The 19,696-nt window shown below is 42.0% G+C and overlaps 1 protein-coding gene across 1 annotated transcript in view; it reads left to right on the top strand.

Moving 5' to 3' along the window:
• Nucleotides 1–507: 507 nt before the first annotated feature.
• The window catches only part of PCDH7 (protocadherin 7), a 425,070-nt gene continuing 405,881 nt past the window's right edge, over nucleotides 508–19,696 (top strand). The window contains 2 exon segments of the mRNA XM_014463433.2: nucleotides 508–1,419; nucleotides 1,422–4,006. Of these exon segments, the coding sequence (XP_014318919.1) occupies nucleotides 828–1,419; nucleotides 1,422–4,006 (3,177 nt within the window). The 5' untranslated portion in view covers nucleotides 508–827.

Raw genomic sequence — 19,696 nt, 5'->3', positions numbered from 1 at the left:
AGCTTTCCGGGGTGAGAAGAGACGGACTCTCCGGGCATCTCGGAAGATGGCTCGGGCTGCTCTTCGGCGCGCGGGGGGCGCCCGGACGCGGACCGCTCTGTAACGCGCGTGGTCTACGCGGCTCGGTGCCCGGAGCGACCTGCCGGGTATTTTTCCTTCTCTGTCTGGGGACTGGCTCCCCCGCTGCCGGAGCGGAGTCGGAGTTGAGACTGGCTTGTTGCTGACCCCAGCGCCTGGTTCTGGAAGCGACTCCGGCTTGCCGGAGTAGGGGCTGGGTCTGGAGTGAGTGACTGGAACGTGAATTGGACTCAACTCGAGAGCCGCCGAGACGAGCAGGCTGGCAGGCGGGGAAGGCTGCAGCTTCGCTCCCCGCCGCTTCCCGGCTCCGCGGCCCGCCTGCCCGAGCGCACCGGCCCCATCCGACCGAGCCAGGACGGGAGCCCGGGATCCTCCGCTGCGCAGGGATGACTCCGGGGAGGGGGCGCCGAGCCGCGGCCGCCAAGTGTCCCGTGAACTGGTGAGTACTGCGGACTGCACGGCGGCCAGCGAGCGGGCGATTAGCACCCATGCATGAATATGGAACCAATAACTTTCGGAAGAAGCTGGAGGATAAAAAAAAAAAGAAAGAAGAAGAAGGAGGATCTGTCGCTGGTTATCCCTGGCCGACTCTACACGCTGCTCCGGCCCCCTCCCTTCTCTCCCACTCGCTTCTTCCTCTCCCGGAGAGGGGAGAGGGCTGAGAGGAGGGCTGGCGACCGGCCCCGGAGGAGGGGGGGCGCCGAGGGGGCTGTGATCAGAAGGAGCAGTAGCAGCAGCAGCACGAGAAGATGCTGAGGATGCGGACCACGGGATGGGCGCGCGCCTGGTGCCTGGGCTGCTGCCTCCTCTTGCCGCTCTCGCTCAGCCTGGCGGCCGCCAAGCAACTCCTCCGGTACCGGCTGGCCGAGGAGGGCCCCGCAGACGTCCGCATCGGCAACGTGGCCTCGGACCTGGGCATCGTGACGGGCTCGGGCGAGGTGACTTTCAGCCTGGAGTCGGGCTCCGAGTACCTGAAGATCGACAACCTCACGGGCGAGCTGAGCACGAGCGAGCGGCGCATTGACCGCGAGAAGCTGCCCCAGTGTCAGATGATCTTCGACGAGAACGAGTGCTTCCTGGACTTCGAGGTGTCGGTGATCGGGCCCTCGCAGAGCTGGGTGGACCTGTTCGAGGGTCGCGTCATCGTGCTGGACATCAACGACAACACGCCCACCTTCCCGTCGCCCGTGCTCACCCTCACGGTGGAGGAGAACCGGCCGGTGGGCACCCTGTACCTGCTGCCCACCGCCACCGACCGCGACTTCGGTCGCAACGGCATCGAGCGCTACGAGCTGCTCCAGGAGCCCGGGGGAGGCGGCGGCGGAGAGGGTCGGCGCGCCGGGCTGCCGACAGCGCCCCCTACCCCGGGGGCGGCGGGAGCGGCGCGAGCGGCGGCGGCGGCGGCGGCTCCAAGCGGCGTCTGGACGCTGAGAACGGTGGCGGCGGCGGGCGGGGTCCAAACCCCGGTGGCCGCAGCAGCGTGTTCGAGCTGCAGGTGGCCGACACCCCGGATGGCGAGAAGCAGCCGCAGCTGATCGTCAAGGGGGCGCTGGACCGCGAGCAGCGCGACTCCTACGAGCTGACCCTGCGGGTGCGCGACGGCGGCGACCCGCCCCGCTCCTCCCAGGCCATCCTGCGGGTGCTCATCACCGACGTGAACGACAACAGCCCCCGCTTCGAGAAGAGCGTGTACGAGGCCGACCTGGCGGAGAACAGCGCCCCGGGGACCCCCATCCTGCAGCTTCGCGCCGCCGACCTGGACGTGGGGGTCAACGGGCAGATCGAGTACGTGTTCGGCGCGGCCACCGAGTCGGTGCGGCGGCTGCTGCGCCTGGACGAGACGTCGGGCTGGCTCAGCGTCCTGCACCGCATCGACCGCGAGGAGGTGAACCAGCTGCGCTTCACCGTCATGGCCCGCGACCGCGGGCAGCCCCCCAAGACCGACAAGGCCACCGTGGTCCTCCTCATCAAGGACGAGAACGACAACGTGCCGTCCATTGAGATCCGGAAGATCGGGCGCATCCCGCTCAAGGACGGGGTGGCCAACGTGGCCGAGGACGTGCTGGTGGACACCCCCATCGCCCTGGTGCAGGTGTCCGACCGGGACCAAGGGGAGAACGGGGTGGTCACCTGCACGGTGGTGGGGGACGTGCCCTTCCAGCTCAAGCCGGCCAGCGACACGGAGGGCGACCAGAACAAGAAGAAGTACTTCCTGCACACCTCGGCCCCCCTGGACTACGAGGCCACCCGGGAGTTCAACGTGGTCATCGTGGCGGTGGACTCGGGCAGCCCCAGCCTCTCCAGCAACAACTCGCTGGTGGTCAAGGTGGGAGACACCAACGACAACCCGCCCGTGTTCGACCAGTCGGTGGTGGAGGTCTACTTCCCGGAGAACAACATCCCCGGGGCGAGGGTGGCCACCGTGCTGGCCACCGACGCCGACAGCGGGAAGAACGCGGAGATCGCGTACTCGCTGGACTCGTCGGTGATGGGGGTGTTCGCCATCGATCCCGACTCCGGGGACATCCTGGTCAACACGGTGCTGGACCGCGAGCAGACGGACAGGTACGAGTTTAAAGTGAACGCCAGAGACAAGGGCGTCCCGGTGCTGCAGGGCAGCACCACGGTGATCGTGCAGGTGGCCGACAAGAACGACAACGACCCCAAGTTCATGCAGGACGTCTTTACCTTCTACGTGAAGGAGAACTTGCAGCCCAACAGCCCCGTGGGGATGGTCACGGTGATGGATGCCGACAAGGGGCGCAACGCAGAGATGAGCCTCTACATAGAGGAGAACAGCAACATTTTTTCCATTGAGAACGACACGGGGACCATCTACTCCACCGTGTCTTTCGACCGGGAGCATCAGACCACCTACACATTCCGAGTCAAGGCTGTGGACGGAGGCGATCCTCCCCGATCAGCCACGGCCACCGTCTCTCTCTTTGTTATGGATGAGAATGACAATGCCCCCACGGTGACCCTGCCCAGAAACCTGTCCTACACTTTGCTGCCGCCTTCGAGTAATGTCAGGACAGTGGTAGCCACGGTGTTGGCCACAGACAGTGATGATGGCATCAATGCAGACCTGAACTACAGCATTGTGGGAGGGAATCCCTTCAAGCTCTTTGAGATTGATTCCACCAGTGGTGTGGTTTCCTTAGTGGGGAAACTCACCCAGAAGCATTATGGCTTGCACAGGCTGGTTGTGCAAGTGAATGACAGTGGGCAGCCTTCCCAATCCACCACAGCGCTGGTGCATGTGTTTGTCAATGAAAGTGTCTCTAACGCGACTGTGATTGACTCTCAGATAGCCAGGAGTTTGCACACCCCACTCACCCAGGACATAGCCGGTGACCCAAGCTATGAAATTAGCAAGCAGAGACTCAGCATTGTCATTGGGGTGGTTGCTGGAATTATGACAGTGATCCTCATCATCTTAATTGTAGTGATGGCAAGATACTGCCGGTCCAAGAATAAGAATGGCTATGAGGCTGGCAAAAAAGATCACGAAGACTTTTTTACACCCCAACAGCATGACAAATCTAAAAAGCCTAAAAAGGACAAGAAAAACAAAAAATCCAAGCAGCCTCTCTACAGCAGCATTGTCACTGTGGAAGCTTCTAAACCAAATGGACAGAGGTACGACAGTGTCAACGAGAAGCTGTCAGACAGCCCCAGCATGGGCCGGTACCGATCCGTCAATGGTGGGCCTGGCAGTCCTGACCTGGCCAGGCATTACAAATCTAGTTCCCCATTGCCTACCGTCCAGCTTCACCCCCAGTCACCAACCGCAGGGAAAAAACACCAGGCCGTACAAGATCTACCACCAGCCAACACATTTGTGGGAGCAGGAGACAACATTTCAATTGGATCAGATCACTGCTCTGAATACAGCTGTCAAACCAATAACAAGTACAGCAAACAGGTAAGATGCATCCCACATATATTTAAATGTCCCAGAAAAGGCTAAGAATTCTGAGACAGGGCATCTTCTGCAGAGTTTGGTCTTTTTTTTAAAGTTGTCATTTAAAATTTTAATAAAGTAGGAATTTAATGTTAACTCATACACCATTCATTTGGTAGAGGTCACCTATGCAAGGTACACCACTGTATTTTGCAAGTTACTAGAGAAAATATTCAAAGTAGGGAGTATTTTGTACCTCTCTTTGTACCTGGCAGCACCAATTCATCCTACATTTGGTGTTTCCAGAATAAATATGTGTATATTGTTTGGATGGTTATCTGTAACCTGGAACTATTTCCTTTTGTGGCTACTAAGTGGAAATTTGCATCCAGAGATATTTTCTAAAGTTACTACTGGTGTCTATGCAACTTGGACACTCTATAAAACTTTTAGCTGCGTTACCCATTATGCAAAATTTTACAGATAAGAAGATGCTGAGTCATGCAAATGTTGTACCAAGTCTGAGATTCAGAAGTATTGACTACACTGACAAAAATACTGGTTTAAAAATATTTAGTGATACGCAAATGTCATGCAAAACCACATTTTTCATACTTTGATATCTATAACAGGTAAGACTGCTATGAGGTTATACAGTCAGCATTTGCATTCTTCATGTTTTGACATTAAAAGTTTATAAGCAAAGGTACATTTTATGGACCACTTGTTCAAGCCAAGCAACAAAAGTGTTCATGTTTGGTGCACTGTGTGCAAGCATAGTTTGGTATGCATTGTGCTACACTGAGACTATAAAGGTTATGTGGGATATTTGGTACAGTTCTTTCTCAGTGAAATGTAGAAACAAAAATAGGGCATGTTGAGGTTAACTTTATAAAACATAAAGTTTATTTTTGAAAGTTTTGCTTGTGTGATATATGTAATACAAAGTTTACTTCTTTCACCCACTAAAGTTTGGCACACAGCAAATAAAACCTTTTGGAAACTGCTGTGTCTAATGCTGTGGCCTGTACATAGAGGAGAACAGTAACATTAGTTACTACCTGCTGTTAGTAGATAATAAGTCTACTAACAAATCCCATATTTCTTAACTTCAGGATGCATCTCAAGAAACACATTTATGACTGTCAGAGACTATCAAATAATAGTTTTTCTATTAGATATGCTTTGCATGTGGAATGTGTGACCTGAGAAGAATTAAGGCAAAGGAAAAAGTTATTTTATAGCCCCATAAAATGTAGCTATTTAGATAAGGAGAATCGGAGTTGATATTATTTTATATCCAATAATCCAAGCAATCCAAGAAAACTCAAGTTTGATCTACATTGAACTACATGTAGGCTTTTGAAAAAAGGTCTTTTGATGCACGTGAGCCTGAGTTATTGACTTCTTTTAAAGTGAAATTTGACAAGTGGAAAGTTTATATCTGTTGTGTCCTTGCTTTACCTGGAGTTAGAAGCAGATTTTTGTTTTGTTTTTGGTGCTTTTATCAGGTTTAAAAAAAAACAAAAAACAAGGACAATAACAGTTAAAATAATAATACTTTTGTAAAACTGCTTACAATATAAACACAAATAAATTGAGATCTGTAGAAATTTCCCTAGGAAATGGTACTTTGTCATGCAAAAGCCTGTGAAGAGATCTTTGTGCAGAATATTTACTATTCAGCTGTCATCCTAATAGGTCTTTTTGTCTTGTGGCTGAATGGCATTTGCATTCTAAATGGTGGAATCTTAAACTTTTGAGTTGACATATCCCTGGCAGATTTATAGATTTTTTTTTTAATGTAACCACCTCATACATTCTGTGCTGTCACTTAAGCTTTGTCTGGCTCATCAAATGGGGTTAACTCTATATTCTTGAATATTTAAAACAGCCAATATCAAGACTGTTGTGGCATCCTGTTTAAAAGGCAAAGTGATATGCTTATAAATAAACTAATGAATGGTGTTAGTCTATTAGCTGAGCAAAGAAGTTCACATTCCCTACAAAGCCTTTGGAATAAACCATGCAGTTTGCAGAGAGTGACTTCAGAAAACTTGTGTGCAATTCGGCATTCAACAGATGTATAAAGTTTTAACCACAATAAATAGCTGATCTAAAATGAAATGAAGGAGAATGGAATACGTTCCCCTTAATGTAATTAGTAATAGTAATTGATACACTTCATCTCAATATTGCTGCCAGGGGACAGGGATCCATTTACAAAGTTGCATTCTGTTTAGACCTCTGTACATAATCAACAGGATCTTTTCTTGTTGTTCTGATTTTTGTTTGTATCTCTTTATTTTAAAAGGGATATTATCTTTAGTTTTTACACAGTGCCCAAAGGTATTTTCTTTGATTAAACCTGACATAAGAAAACCCTGTGTTCCTTTTTAAAATTTTATTCTAATTTCCCCCTTGGATACTGAATTTAGAGGCTTCCAGTCTTTTAATTCCTTATGGCAAAGATTATTAAAGATCTGAGATTTCATCTGACATAAAGCCTTCATTTTATTTATAATTTTCCTAAGTTGCTTTATCATAGCTTTTTACTTGATATTGTGAAAGTGATGTCTGTTACAGTGTTCTTATCTTCAGGGGAATTACACATTTTGAAGCGATGCTCCTAAGTCTGCTTATTGGTTATATCATAATGAATTAAACAGTTTAGTAGAAATAACAGATTGTAAATAATGCCCCCTCTGTCCACTTTTGGTTTGTTTTCCCAACTCTAGAGACATTCAAAGGAAGCTTCTATAGTTCCTCTTGGGCAGAAGCTAGGAGATGTGTGTTGCAGAGTTACTGGAATTATTTCAAAAATTCACACATTAGGAAAACCGATGATGTAACCTCAGGTTTTCCAAGGTTAGATCCTTGCAGTTGTAGCCCTTGGTCTATAATACTGTGTCTAGTTGAGCAAAATGGGGGCCATTGACCACGTTATTGATCTTAAGTATCCACCTTTCCATTTCATTCTTCCTTTGCTTGATAAACTTGGTCTTGGTGGTATTAAAGTTTTATGCCCTGGAAATACAGCTGTGTTTTTAATTTGCAAAGTAAAGGCAGAAGCATTTCATTTTTAAATCTCCAGTGTTTCACCGTGTTTAGTATTTTTTCAGCTTTCTTTAGAAATTAACATAATTCCGAAATATTAGTAGACAGATATGAAAGTATAGTTATCACTTTGCTTATTATGTGTAAGTCCTACTGAGCTCATCTTGGCCATGCTATTACTTAGATAATGCACTGGCAAGTAAAAATTTTATGGATTTAGTAAATGGAAAGTTAGGTGCTTTATTTTTTGGCAAGAGTATAGAGGACACAGCTTCAGTAAACATTAATTTAAAAATCCATTGTAGCTGATCCTGAAATACTCAAAGAAAAATTTATATGAACTCCAATGACAGTGTTCCTTGCGCAAGGAACTGCTGAATGTAGTCTGAATAATGTTCTCTTTAATTGATCAAATTGTGCTCACGATTCATCACACACTTAGTAAAAAATATGGCAGAAATTATTTTTTAAAGTTACTTCGATTTTGGAAACAAATGGGTGAAGTGACTTGCCATTATCTATGAGAGTTCTAAACACTGAGAAAACTAAGTATCAACTTGTGTATGTATGTCTTCCCCTATGCTATAGTGGACATGCATCTGCAGAGTGATGCTAACCACAGCTTCCAGTTTTAATTCATAAGCATACTTTCTACATTGTGGTTCTCCTATCTATAACCAAGGACATCTTTCAACAGGCATGATGCAGCTCCCTACATACGCTGGGATTTCTGTTACCTTTGGCTTGATGTCATAGATAGGAAGCTAATAACTGATGAAGGCGAGGCTGTCTTTAGTCAGGAGGTATCTACTAAGGATCTCTGGATGAAACAAGAAAAGGGTCATCACTGATTTGATCTGCAATGAACATGCACATTTTTATGGAAGTCTAAGTGTGACAACTTGAACCCTATTCCAAACTTATATTAAGTCAATTAACGACTTAGACATAAAACCACAAAGTCAATTGAAAGATTTTTAAGTACATCATCACCTGGGAAAATTTAGCCAAATCATTCTTTCTTGTTCTCTCTCTGTCTTTGAGAAATTACATATCTCATACATGTAAAAGTGTGCACACGGTATATATCAAAATCTCTCTGTCTCTCTGTCTCTCTGTCTCTCTGTCTCTCCACCTTCCCCCACACAAACACATACAGATGTATTCATATAAACCAATTATGGCACCATTTGACTTTTATTTCATTGTGGTATTCATACATTGACATGTGGAAAATATTTAAATTTTAAACACACACAAAACTGAAATAAAATATAATCAACCACTTAATGTCTGTATCTAAAATCACTAGTCATCGACACATTTCAAAATTTAAAAACCCTGCATTTCATGGAAGAGGAGACTGAGGCCGAGCATGGAAAAGTAACTTGATTTAACTTTATAATCACAAGACAATCAGGATACAATGTGGACTAGAGTCCAAGTCATAGAATACAGAGTCCAGTGTTCTTTTCTGTTCTCATACCACCTCTAGGGGGAAAAAAATTGAGTTTTTGTAACTTTCTTTGTATATATTTCAATAGGGTCAGAAACCCGTTGAGATTTATTTATCTATGTGTAACTCCATATATTGGAGTATGTAGCCTGACATTTTCAAAATAGAATATCATTCTGCTTTAGGTTCTAGCTTTTATTTATAAATTTATCGGGCAAATTGTAATTCAAGTTTTATAGATTTTTACAAAGAAGTTAGTATTTCTTTAGCCTTTATGAAAGATGGCTTTGCTGACATACATTAAAGGAACATATAGTCAACAAGTTAATTGACAGAATTTTTAATTTTAGCAGAACAGTAACAATAGATGTAAGTACCTAGCTAGCATTTAGTACATCCGCAATAAAACATCTTTGTAAAGGACGTTGATAAGAGCTCTCTATACATTACGTATGAAACGTTGCATGCATTCTGTTTGGGATCATCTTTGACCTTTTCCATCAATACCGATGATTCCTTTTGGCTTCTGTACTCCTTTACATTTTGCCGACTTGGCTCCTGCGTTCTATCTTAGTAGCACCTTTAACGCAAGGATGGGGCAAAAGTAGGTTTACAGTTGTGAGTTCACAAAACAGTTTATTCTTGTACTATTATTTACTAATTATTGTGTTATTTTTTTGTACGAATAACGGTAGACCTACTTTTGCCCCACCGTGTACAATTGTGAGCTAATTTTTCCTCTAAATTTGTTTTCTAGCAAATTTTTAGGTGAATGTGACATTTGTTGTTTTTCAGTTGGATTGTTTCCCTGTTAAACAGTTAACAAATCTAGTGTATTAGAGTCTAAATTTACATATTAATGACTATAAATGACTAAATTTATTATTTTCAAAATGACAGCTAAACTGTTTTGAAAACTAAATATACTGTGACAGAACCATTGCTTTGCCGTAGCCACCAATGCTATTAGACATTTTAACATAATTTTTCCGCCCCCCACTGGGAGAGGGTGGTGATGGAGGTTACATAGGAAACTTAGTATAATAATTGTTTAGAGCTTTATGTGTAAGCTGTATATAACCAACTTCTAGACTACAGCAAGGCTCCCCATCCATTCATTTGCTACGAGTGTAGAGAAATAGTAAGATCTTTTTATATATGTCTTGAGTCAGCTTTGCGTTTCTTATTTATTTTAAAAGCCTTTAGAATCTTTTTCTAAAGCAGGAACTCTGTTTCAGAACATTACACAGTGCTTTATTTAGCATTAGTGTTGTGGGAGAAATCACATTTTAAGAAGAATTGAGCTGAAACCACTAAAACTAATCTTAATTATCACTTCTGGTGAATTAATGTTTTAAAGGCGGAATAAAGCTTTATTTTCAAGGAATTTAGTGATGTTTGTATTGAACTCTAATGCTGTGTACAAACAAACAAAAAAACCTGTTAAAGTTTCCAAGTAGGATTCATCTGACAAGTTAACTTTTTCCCCCTAAGCATATTTATGATTTACAAAAACATACTTTGCGAATAAAAATTCTCTGCTTTGATTCAAACCTCTGCCACAGCATTCCGATTGGGCATAAGACGCTGGGGGAAATTTCTTCATCGCAGCTTTTTTTTTTGTACCTGCATAAATCTTTGTTTTCCTTTTTTCAGATGCGTCCACCTCCATACATTACTGTGTTTGGCTGAATTCCACTCTAATATGATGCTCCTTTATGCACCATACTCTGATGACCTTGCTACTCCGAAACCTGCTGGAGCCTGCCCTTGGCCGTGGGATATCAGCCAATCACTGCTCGTTCCACTTGTTGTGCATTTGATTTTCAAGTTTATTTTTTTTAATTTAAGGAAAACAGTATTAAAATAAATAAACATAAAAGAAACAGTATTAATAAAGAAATGTGCCACTAATGGATGTCTCTAAATCTCCAGGAATTCCATTCTCAAAGAAGTGGTTAGCAGGACTTAATTGTGAAGTCTTTTAAAAAATCCAACAGCATATTTCAACCATAATTTTAAGACTCTGGCGTTGTGCGAACCAAGGGAAATTTAAGTCTATTAAGTCTTTGTCTAATACATTAAATACCGACTTTCAATAAAATCCTAAATTGATCCATATTTTTCAAGTGTTATACGATCACCGCCTTTTCCAGGCTTGTGAGATAATTCTCTTAGAGTCAAAGATAGGGTCTCTCTCATTCTGTGTGTGCATTTTGAAATACCACTGTGTGTGTGTGTGTATGTGTGCGTGCGTGTGCACACTCCTACACATGTATTCCAGGGCCTCCAGCAATATTTATGCAAAGTATTGGCTGTATGTCAGATTGCAGAGGTTAGTTTTGTATTTACCACGGGCACTGCCAATGGATTGCTTTTCCTTAATCCTGAAATACTGACCAGAGTATCTATAGAATGTCCAAGGTGTTTTTTGGTTAAAGTCCTTAAGAAAATTTAGGACCTTTCAGTTGGATTTATTGAAGTCTCCGTGGTCCCATTCAGAAGGAATATGCGTGGCTTCCTGTTTCTGTGAACTGCATTTGTCTGAAAGCTGTTTCTATTTGATGTCAGATAACATAAATTCCAGCAGCTTCTGAGAATTCAGCATGTTACAGTATATTACATACTGTTGAGAGAGCAAGTGGTCGGATTTTAGTTGTATAAGTGACTTTCTAGGTAAGTCAGGGAGTCCTCTGGCTGGTCCCTGTATGTTTGTATATTTATGTCTCTGTTTGTTATGTTAGACATGTTTATGTGCCATAAAATAAGTGTTTCATATTGTATGTTTGACAGTTTTATAATACCTCTACCACATCATCTGCCCTTTTAAAGTTTCCCCCAAGTTTTAAAATACTGATTAAGAATGCCAGATAGCCCAGCCCATGTGGCTCAGTGGTTGAACTAGGAGGTCACTAGTTTGACTCCTGGTCAGGGCACATGACCGGGTTGCTGCTCGATTCTTAGTATGGGCGTGTAGAAGGCAGCCGATCAATGATTCTCTCTCATCACTGATGTTTCTATCTCTCCCTCTCCCTTCCTCGCTGAAATCAATAAAACTATTTTTTATAAAAGAAGGAAAAAAAAAAGACCAGGTTTTTGAGATTTTCTTTTTTTTTTTTTTTTGTCAATCATAGTCAATACCAAAGCCCTTTAAGCAAAATAAATAAATACTGGAACAATATTAAAGTGTGGAGTGCTAGGAAATGCACTCTAGCACGTATAACTCTCTCATGTACGGTATATATTTCAGTCTTTTTACTCTTATTAGCTGTTGATTTAATTTTTTTTTAAAGGAAAATTTCAGTAATGTCATTGAGACTATAGCACAGTTCCTGAACAAAACCCAGTTATCCTCAGCTCTTTATTTTGAGCACAGGGACAAGTGTACCAGGTAAGAAGCTGGTGGAAAGAATCCTTAGCACTTTCTGCTTCTTGGAAATGTCACGTTTCCTCATCTTAAGTAGTAAGCTTCCTTAGATGTCCTTAAACTTTGAATCCTGTAACAAATCACATTAATTCAAAAACAACTTATGGACAACAAAGTCCAGGATTTGGGCATAATCTGATGTGCAACTGCAGAGAGGCAATATTTAGAAATACCTTCACAAAGAACATTCTAAGGCAGCAGTTTGCAAACTCCAGTAACATGCTAATGGGGCATGAGTCAATTTGTGAGTCTACCGCTATTCGAGTGACCTGAAATAAAGCAGAAAAATTCCGAGTATGTCACTCATCAGAGTAAATGTTGTCTTGCGCAATCTATGCTTCAGTTGTGTTGTGTGCATGTGTGTTTTCCTGTTCTCGGTTGCTATGCAAAAAAAAAAAGTCTTATTGTGGTAATAGTTGCAAGGGTTGAGAACTACCATTCTAGATTGTTTAGGATGGAACATGATGGTGATTTGCCATTACATTAGAAAAACATCAGAAATCAAAACAAACAATTACTAACATTCCCAAGGATTTCAGTCTAATATTAAGCTGAATTAAAATGTTCAACAGCATACTGTTACAGTAGCATTTACCAACAGCAAAAAGTTTTTGAGAAGTCTGTTATCATTCCTCTGTTTTTTGTTTTTAAATCTTTGAATATGTCACTCACCATTGGTCCTGCCTCTGCACAGATTTACCCTCTCCCCACCCCCCTGTCTCCTGGACAGCCTTTCTGGGAATGTTGGAATTTATTACCACTTAGGGAGGTGCCTGAGGTCAGATGGAGATAGATTCAGAACACACCACCCATTACCCTACATATTTTAGCATTTGGACATTTTATTTTAAACAACAAGACATTAATTCATTTAGAGGAAGATAAGAATGTTACAGGCTGGTTTAGATAACATCTATTTCTTTTAGCACAGCTGACATTCTCACTCATACTTAGTATGCAAAGAATACTAAAAGTCCTTATGGAATTAATACCATCATATAAAGAAGATTACGGAGCAGAAAAATGACAGATTATATTTGCATCATGCTTCGTAAGTTTGAGAGAATTTAATGAATGTTGATTTGCTCCTCAGACCAATCTTGTGAGGAAAAAAACCCACCCTATTTCTTTTTTTCTGAGGTGAGGAAACTGAATTAATGAACAGCTTTTTCATAACTCTGGTGGAGTTGCTTAAGAACTTTATGACGTCTATGAAAAAATGTCCAGTCAGAACTTGAGTACTGAAAACATTTGGAGGAAGTGAAATTTGTGCTTTTGAAGATGGTGTATTTTCAGAATTATCTGGGTAAAATCTCCCCAAAAGACTTGTCTAGACCAGCTCCAGTTTTTCAGACACTCTCCCATCGTAAATAGCACTTCACACTACCAGAAAAGAAAGTGCTGTGGGTGTCATTTGAAGATCTAATTAATCTGATTTATAAACAACAATCTCATAGGTGATTAAAAAACCCCTGAAGAATTAAACGTAATTCACTTTAACCTAACTTCATTTTTGAAGCTCTCTCTAAAAAAGGACCTAAGTCCTTAGGAAGTCATTCCGACATTTAAACTATCTCTCCTGGAATAATCTTTTATCTGTAACTTTGCAAAAATACTTTTAAAAAAATATGTGTGATTGTTTTTAGCCAATCACCTCACAGAGAATGGATTGATTAGTTGTGTCTTTAAGATACACTGCAAGGTTTAGGATGTAATTAAAACAATGACTAGAATAAGGTCTTTGCCTTCAAAGACAAGACAGTGCAAAAATACACACAAGGCAAGGGATACATGAAACTTAGAGGGACCACCCCAAGTCTGTCTTGTTCATCATGGTATGTCCTAGGGCCTAAGAGAGTGCCCAGCAGACAGGAGACACTCATGAATATTTGTTGAGCAAATGAACAAAGAATTTGGGCTTGGGGCTAGGTAGCCTGCAGATCCATCCACATTGGATCCCTGGACCATGGTGTGGCCACTTTCCTGTCAGACTCCAAGAGCCCACTAACTGCTGTTTTCTTTCCCTGCTGGGTGCATGTCTTTGTGATAAAAGGCTGCCTGCTGTGCTGGCTAGAGGCCCTGCCTTCTCTGCCTGGGGTATGACTCTTGCTTCAACAGCAAATGAACAATTCTCTGATTTTCTCTCCGTCCTTCTTGGTGTTGTTCTAAGCACCATACCCTTAAAAAAAGGATAAAACTAGTAAACTAAAGCAAATATTTAAGGTAAGTAAGGGAGGCACTGGCCATGCAGTGGACTTCTGAGGGGGTATGAAGAGGAAGCACGCACACATGGTTTTCAGTGTTGTTCTAGAGGTCCTTACCTGTGGAAAGCATACAGGCTTGGGCACAAGTAGGTTTACAGCTATTTGTATGAAAAATGCACTAACTAATAAATAATAATACAAGAATAAACTCTGTGTTTTGCAAATTGACAACTGTAAACCTGCTTTTGCCCCACCCTGTGTATGTGCCCGAATGCCAGCATGAGTCTCTCTACTTGTCAGTGTGTATATTCCTGCAGGAATTTATTTATTCGGTGTGCCAACCCATGCTCGCTGATGAAGGGTAAGGTTCCATTTCATTCTGGCTGCGCATGGCGAGCGGTCACTTCTAAAGATGAAACGTGTACTTGGCTTAACTAAGGACAGAGGGTCTGCAAGAGGGAATGTGCCCTCACTGGGAGCGGTGGGCAGTGAGGTAGGAGCTAAGAAAGGCTTCACAACTCAAAAGCACTCCTTAGTTGCCCAGCATTCCAAAGAGCACCTCTTTTGAATTGCAAATGATGCCTGAAAGAGCCCTGTTCAGTCTCTGGCACACCCTGGTGTAAATTGCATTAAGCAGATAACTAGGCCAGCACCTCACAAAGGTCGGTAATTCTTAAATGGTGATTCTCAGTAGGGCCTGGAGGAGGGAGTGCAGCCTTCCGTAGTTCAGAAGACAGAATTCTGCTGCAGGTAAGGTGAGATTATATCAAGGTATTCAGGCCTGACAAAGGCAAATGCTTGTGGCCTTGAATTTTGGCCCTGGCCCTGCTGAGCCTAAGGGTGCCACTAAATGTCATGGCTTAATAGGATTGCAAGATCCGTGTCAAAAAGTGGTAACCGTCCACTTCCTCCCATGTCAGCCAGGTGTTTTGTTCTGTTTGTTTGTTTGCTTTCAGTTTAGATATCAGGCCCAACTGCTCTATCTCCATTCATCTTCTCACCCTTGTGCTTTGAAAGTAAGAAAACACAAACAAACAAAAAAAACAAACAAAGAAGGAAAAAATGCAACCACTGCTTGCCAATAGACTCACCTCTCCCTACTATTATTATTAGACCACCACCATCAAAATAGTTCTCACATGATTGCCAAGTCCTTGTATATTATCCTAACTTAATTCAATTCTCGAAAATTGAGTTCTAGAAGGTCTGGTCTATAGCCCAGAAACCTGAATTGTCAACACTTCCCCTTCCCCAATTCTAGTTGCAGTGGGTGGGCCAGGCTATACAAATTCCACAGTTAGCCCTAACCGGTTTGGCTCAGTGGATAGAGCGTTGGCCTGTGGACTGAAGGGTCCCAGGTTCGATTCCAGTCAAGGGCATGTACCTTGGTTGCGGGCACATCCCCAATAGGGGGCGTGCAGGAGGCAGCTGATCCATGTTTCTCTCTCAATGATGTTTCTAACTCTATTCCTCTCCCTTCCTCTCTGTAAAAATTAATAAAATATATTTTTTAAAAATTCCACATTTAGAGCACCCGAAATTCCTAGCTTCTGCTTATTGGTCCTCCCCTCGAAAGCCTCTGGCAAAATAGAAAACTGAAGCTGGAGAAGACAACCTGGAAATCTGCCTTCTTGCCTGGCTCTGTCACTCGCTGGCCGGCGTGACCTTGGGTAGTCAGTCAGTTCAAGTCCTGAAGCCCCTGGAACTCGTCCTCTGTCATTTTACATAACTCCTGCTCTGATTACGTGACAGGGTTTACGGGGGGGTCACATTCAACAGCGGCAGCTTTGTAAAGCAACATACTGCAACACAAGGTAACATGTCTCTGGTTTTCCATGAATTTCTCCAAACCCTGCCGAAGGTGCATTTACACTTTTGGAGTATTTTCACTACTTCCTGTGCTTAAAAGTTTTTATTTTATTTTATTTGTTGTAATCTGGTCCATGGTCAAGGTCAAGGTGCAAGTGTGTGCCTCCACATAGGCCAAGAGGCACTGGATATTGTCAGAAATTCTTCCAGTGCCTATTGACATCTCGGTGGTGGAGAAAGATAAGTAGCTTATTGCTGTGAAGCAAATAGTTTAGGAAAGGTTGAAAACAGTTTGATATTATTCACTTTGACACTTTTTAAAAAATTTCATCACTTTTTAACAGTCGTCTTCTTTTTTTTTTCTTCCATGCAATATTTCTCGGAAATTTTTCCTTCACTCCTCATATCCAACCTCTAACGCTAACAGGTATTATTTATTGAGCTTTTTTTCTTCGCCAGTCTCTCCGCCAAGGGGTCTACCACTTAATATCACTTACTCCTAACATCTCCAGGGGGCATGCACTTATGTGACAAATGTAACTGAGGACAAACAAAACAGAACCTCTCCTGGATCCCACGCCGTCTACCTTCAACGGGGGCCTGCGCCTCCCTGCAGCCCACTCCCCACCAACATATTTCTTTCTCCACATCTGGGACATTTTAGCAGAGGAGTCCTGATCAGTTTTAATGTACATATTTACATGTTTAAGCCCTTGTATGCATTTAGTTCTAGTCTACAACACCTTCTGTGTTCTCTACAGGCTTAGAAGAGAGAGTCTTTACTAGTCTGCTAAGACTGCCAGAGCAAAATACCATAGATTGAGTGGCCTAAACAACAGAACTTTTGTTATCACAGTTCTGTAGGCTAAAAGTCCCAGGTTAAGGTACCAGGAAGTTGTAAGAGAGAGAACTCAGGAGTCCCTTCCTTTTATTCTGAGGGCATGACTTCTATCAGATTTGGGCTCTACCCTTTTGACATCATATAACCATAATAACCTTCCTCAAGGCCCTAACTCCAAATACACCATAATAACCCTCCTCAAGGACCTAATTCCAAATACACTTACTTTGGAGACTGAGTTTCAACATGAATTTGAGGAAACACAGTTCAGTCCATAAGAGTCCATTCTGGGTCCAAACAAGAACACATTAGACTGGACGACCATTTCTTCATGAGTCTGTCATTTATCACATGCAGTCTGTACATTTGTAGGCAGGTAGGTATGAAAAGGAAGGGAGGAAGGGAGGGAGGGAAAGAGGGAAGGAGGGAGGAAGAAAAGAACCTTTCCCTTTTCAGATCAGCTCCAAAAGGCAATCCTATAATCTACTGTTGGAACTGATGAAAAACTGGTACCATTGCTATAACTTATGGGGAAAAAAGAAATGAATCCATAACAAGCATATATGCGCATAAAATTTGAGCTTCATTTTTTAGCTTATGATATTAACTTTATGGACTGAGTGCTTTCTGTAATGTTCATCTTTCACAAGGAATCGTGATATTAAGTAACATCTTAGTTATTTTAATTTTGCCAAATAGGTATAGTAATAAGTGCATGTAGGCATATTAATTAATGTAAAGTCAATATTTATATAAAACAGTCAAACATTGTTCCACAAATATGATAAAGGCCTTTGAAAATGATGCTATTAATAATTAAATCTTAAATTTCTAGTAAATTTTGGGCATTACAGTCCAAATGAAAAGCAGGGGAGTTAAGTGGGGAGGGAGTCAATTGGAACAGGAATAAGGTGGGCTTAGTAATCCCTCTTTTCAAGGGCCAGTCTCGGTGGATTGTCACACACAGTGGCATCATCGGTGGGACAGAGATCCAGTGGGTCTGAGTTCTCATGGCATTCCGAAACTGCCCAGCACGTAACGGAGGCAGCCACCACACTCAGAGTGACTCTTCATACAGTTTGTGTCAGGACACAAATCCATGGGCACATTGAGGGTCTGTGCCTTTGTATTTTCCTAATACCATTAAACATTCATGTGATAAAACATAATGTGGGAACCATATGTGGGTCCGATGGACTGTATGGAGTGATCCCTTTGTTAGGGTGATACAGGGTAAACCCATCAATGTGGGGAAGAGAAACTCCTTTCCATCCTTTGGTCAGAAGCTCTAGGCGATGATGCACAGCAGTTGAATAGACTTTTGCTAAGAAGCACCTTTGTAAGCTTCCTGAGCTAATTTTACATTTGACCCCCTGCATTAAAATGGCAAGTTAATCAGCTCTTTTGTTCAGGGAAATGGCAATACTTATGGCATAAATTTAAAGTTTTTTTTTTTTATTGCACCTAAACCTGCTTTTCAGTGTATTTAACTGTGAACGAGGATCAATTTTAAATACAGAGATAGCATTTCTATAGGGCATTAGGAACGAAAGGTGATAATGCTGTTTTTTCCAAGCCAATGAACTATTAGGTCAAAAATATTAGAATTTATTTTGTTACAAAATTTTTTTAAAAAATATTTTTTATTGATTTTGAGAGAGAGAGAGAGAGAGAGAGAGAGAGAGAGAAACATCAATGAGAGAGGAATGTCATCAATCGGCTGCCTCCTGCACACCTCATACTGGGAATAGAGCCGCCCCAGCTAGGCTTCTTGCCTCTTTATTATTTGATCTGTAATAAGAAACTAGCATGTGTGTATGTATGTATAATATTTATATGTATGTATACCCATGCATACACAGTGCATACACATACGTAGTACAGTTAACATTTCAGAGAACAAATACTTAATGAGTGGTTATTGTATGCCAGTTATTGGATTATGTGCAAGGTACTGAATAAATAGCAATAATAGAAGCAGACAAAAATCTCTTCCCTCATAGAAGTTCAATTTTAGTGGTATAATACACAAATAATAGTAAGTTAACTGGTATTGCACTCTATGTTTTATACACTGGTCAACATTTCACATATGTCACCTCACTCAATAGGTATGGCAACCCTGCGAAGTTCTTGAAAAAAATGTTAATAGTAACATTTTAAATCTTAGAGTGCAAATCAAAAGCTGGAAAAGTAGATTTTAGACTCCTAGGCACTTCCTTTCTTTCTTCTATCCATCTGCGCTTTGGGAACACTTCATATTTTTTTTCCTTTTCCTGTTATTTTATTTTAATAACTTCATTCAGTGTCCCCATAGTCTTTTTTGTGTGTTATTGTACTAATCACAGGAAAAAATTCATTAATTTTTATGAATAGACATTTGATTTGGGGCAGGAAATGCCTTTTTATAGAGAGCAAAATTTATCTACAAGATTTATTAACTGTACATTTTGTTTGCTTCTTACAAAAAAATCTTTTTTCTTGAGTTTTTTTTTCTGAACATTCACAGTATTTGAAAGAAAGCAAAGTGAATTCCTTATAAAATATTTTCTTTAACTTATTATGGTTTTCTTTAAATTAGGTGCTCAGTATTAAACCTTCCATTACAATATGACCTATGCCATTTTACAGATTTTTTAAAAAGTATATTATCATTCTACTTTTTACTTAAACTTGTTATGTATTTATGTATGTGACACATTTCCAGTTACCTAAAACGCAGACGAGTGCCACCTGGGGCCCATCTGCAGTTGACTCTTTATGACGATAATGGTGTACCATGTGTTTTGTTATGACAGTATTTTCTTAATGTGTTGATAATAGTTTTTATTATAAGGTACTTGTCCAATTATAAATGTCCCCAAATATGAATCTTTGCACTAAAACTCTGGGTTTTGTTATACAATATTTCTGTACA

This window comes from Myotis lucifugus, unplaced genomic scaffold, assembly GCF_000147115.1.
Source record: "Myotis lucifugus unplaced genomic scaffold, Myoluc2.0 scaffold_209, whole genome shotgun sequence".
In the NCBI taxonomy this organism is placed as follows: domain Eukaryota; kingdom Metazoa; phylum Chordata; class Mammalia; order Chiroptera; family Vespertilionidae; genus Myotis; species Myotis lucifugus.
Note: the sequence above shows the minus strand (reverse complement) of the source record. Positions and strands in the feature narration are given on the sequence as shown.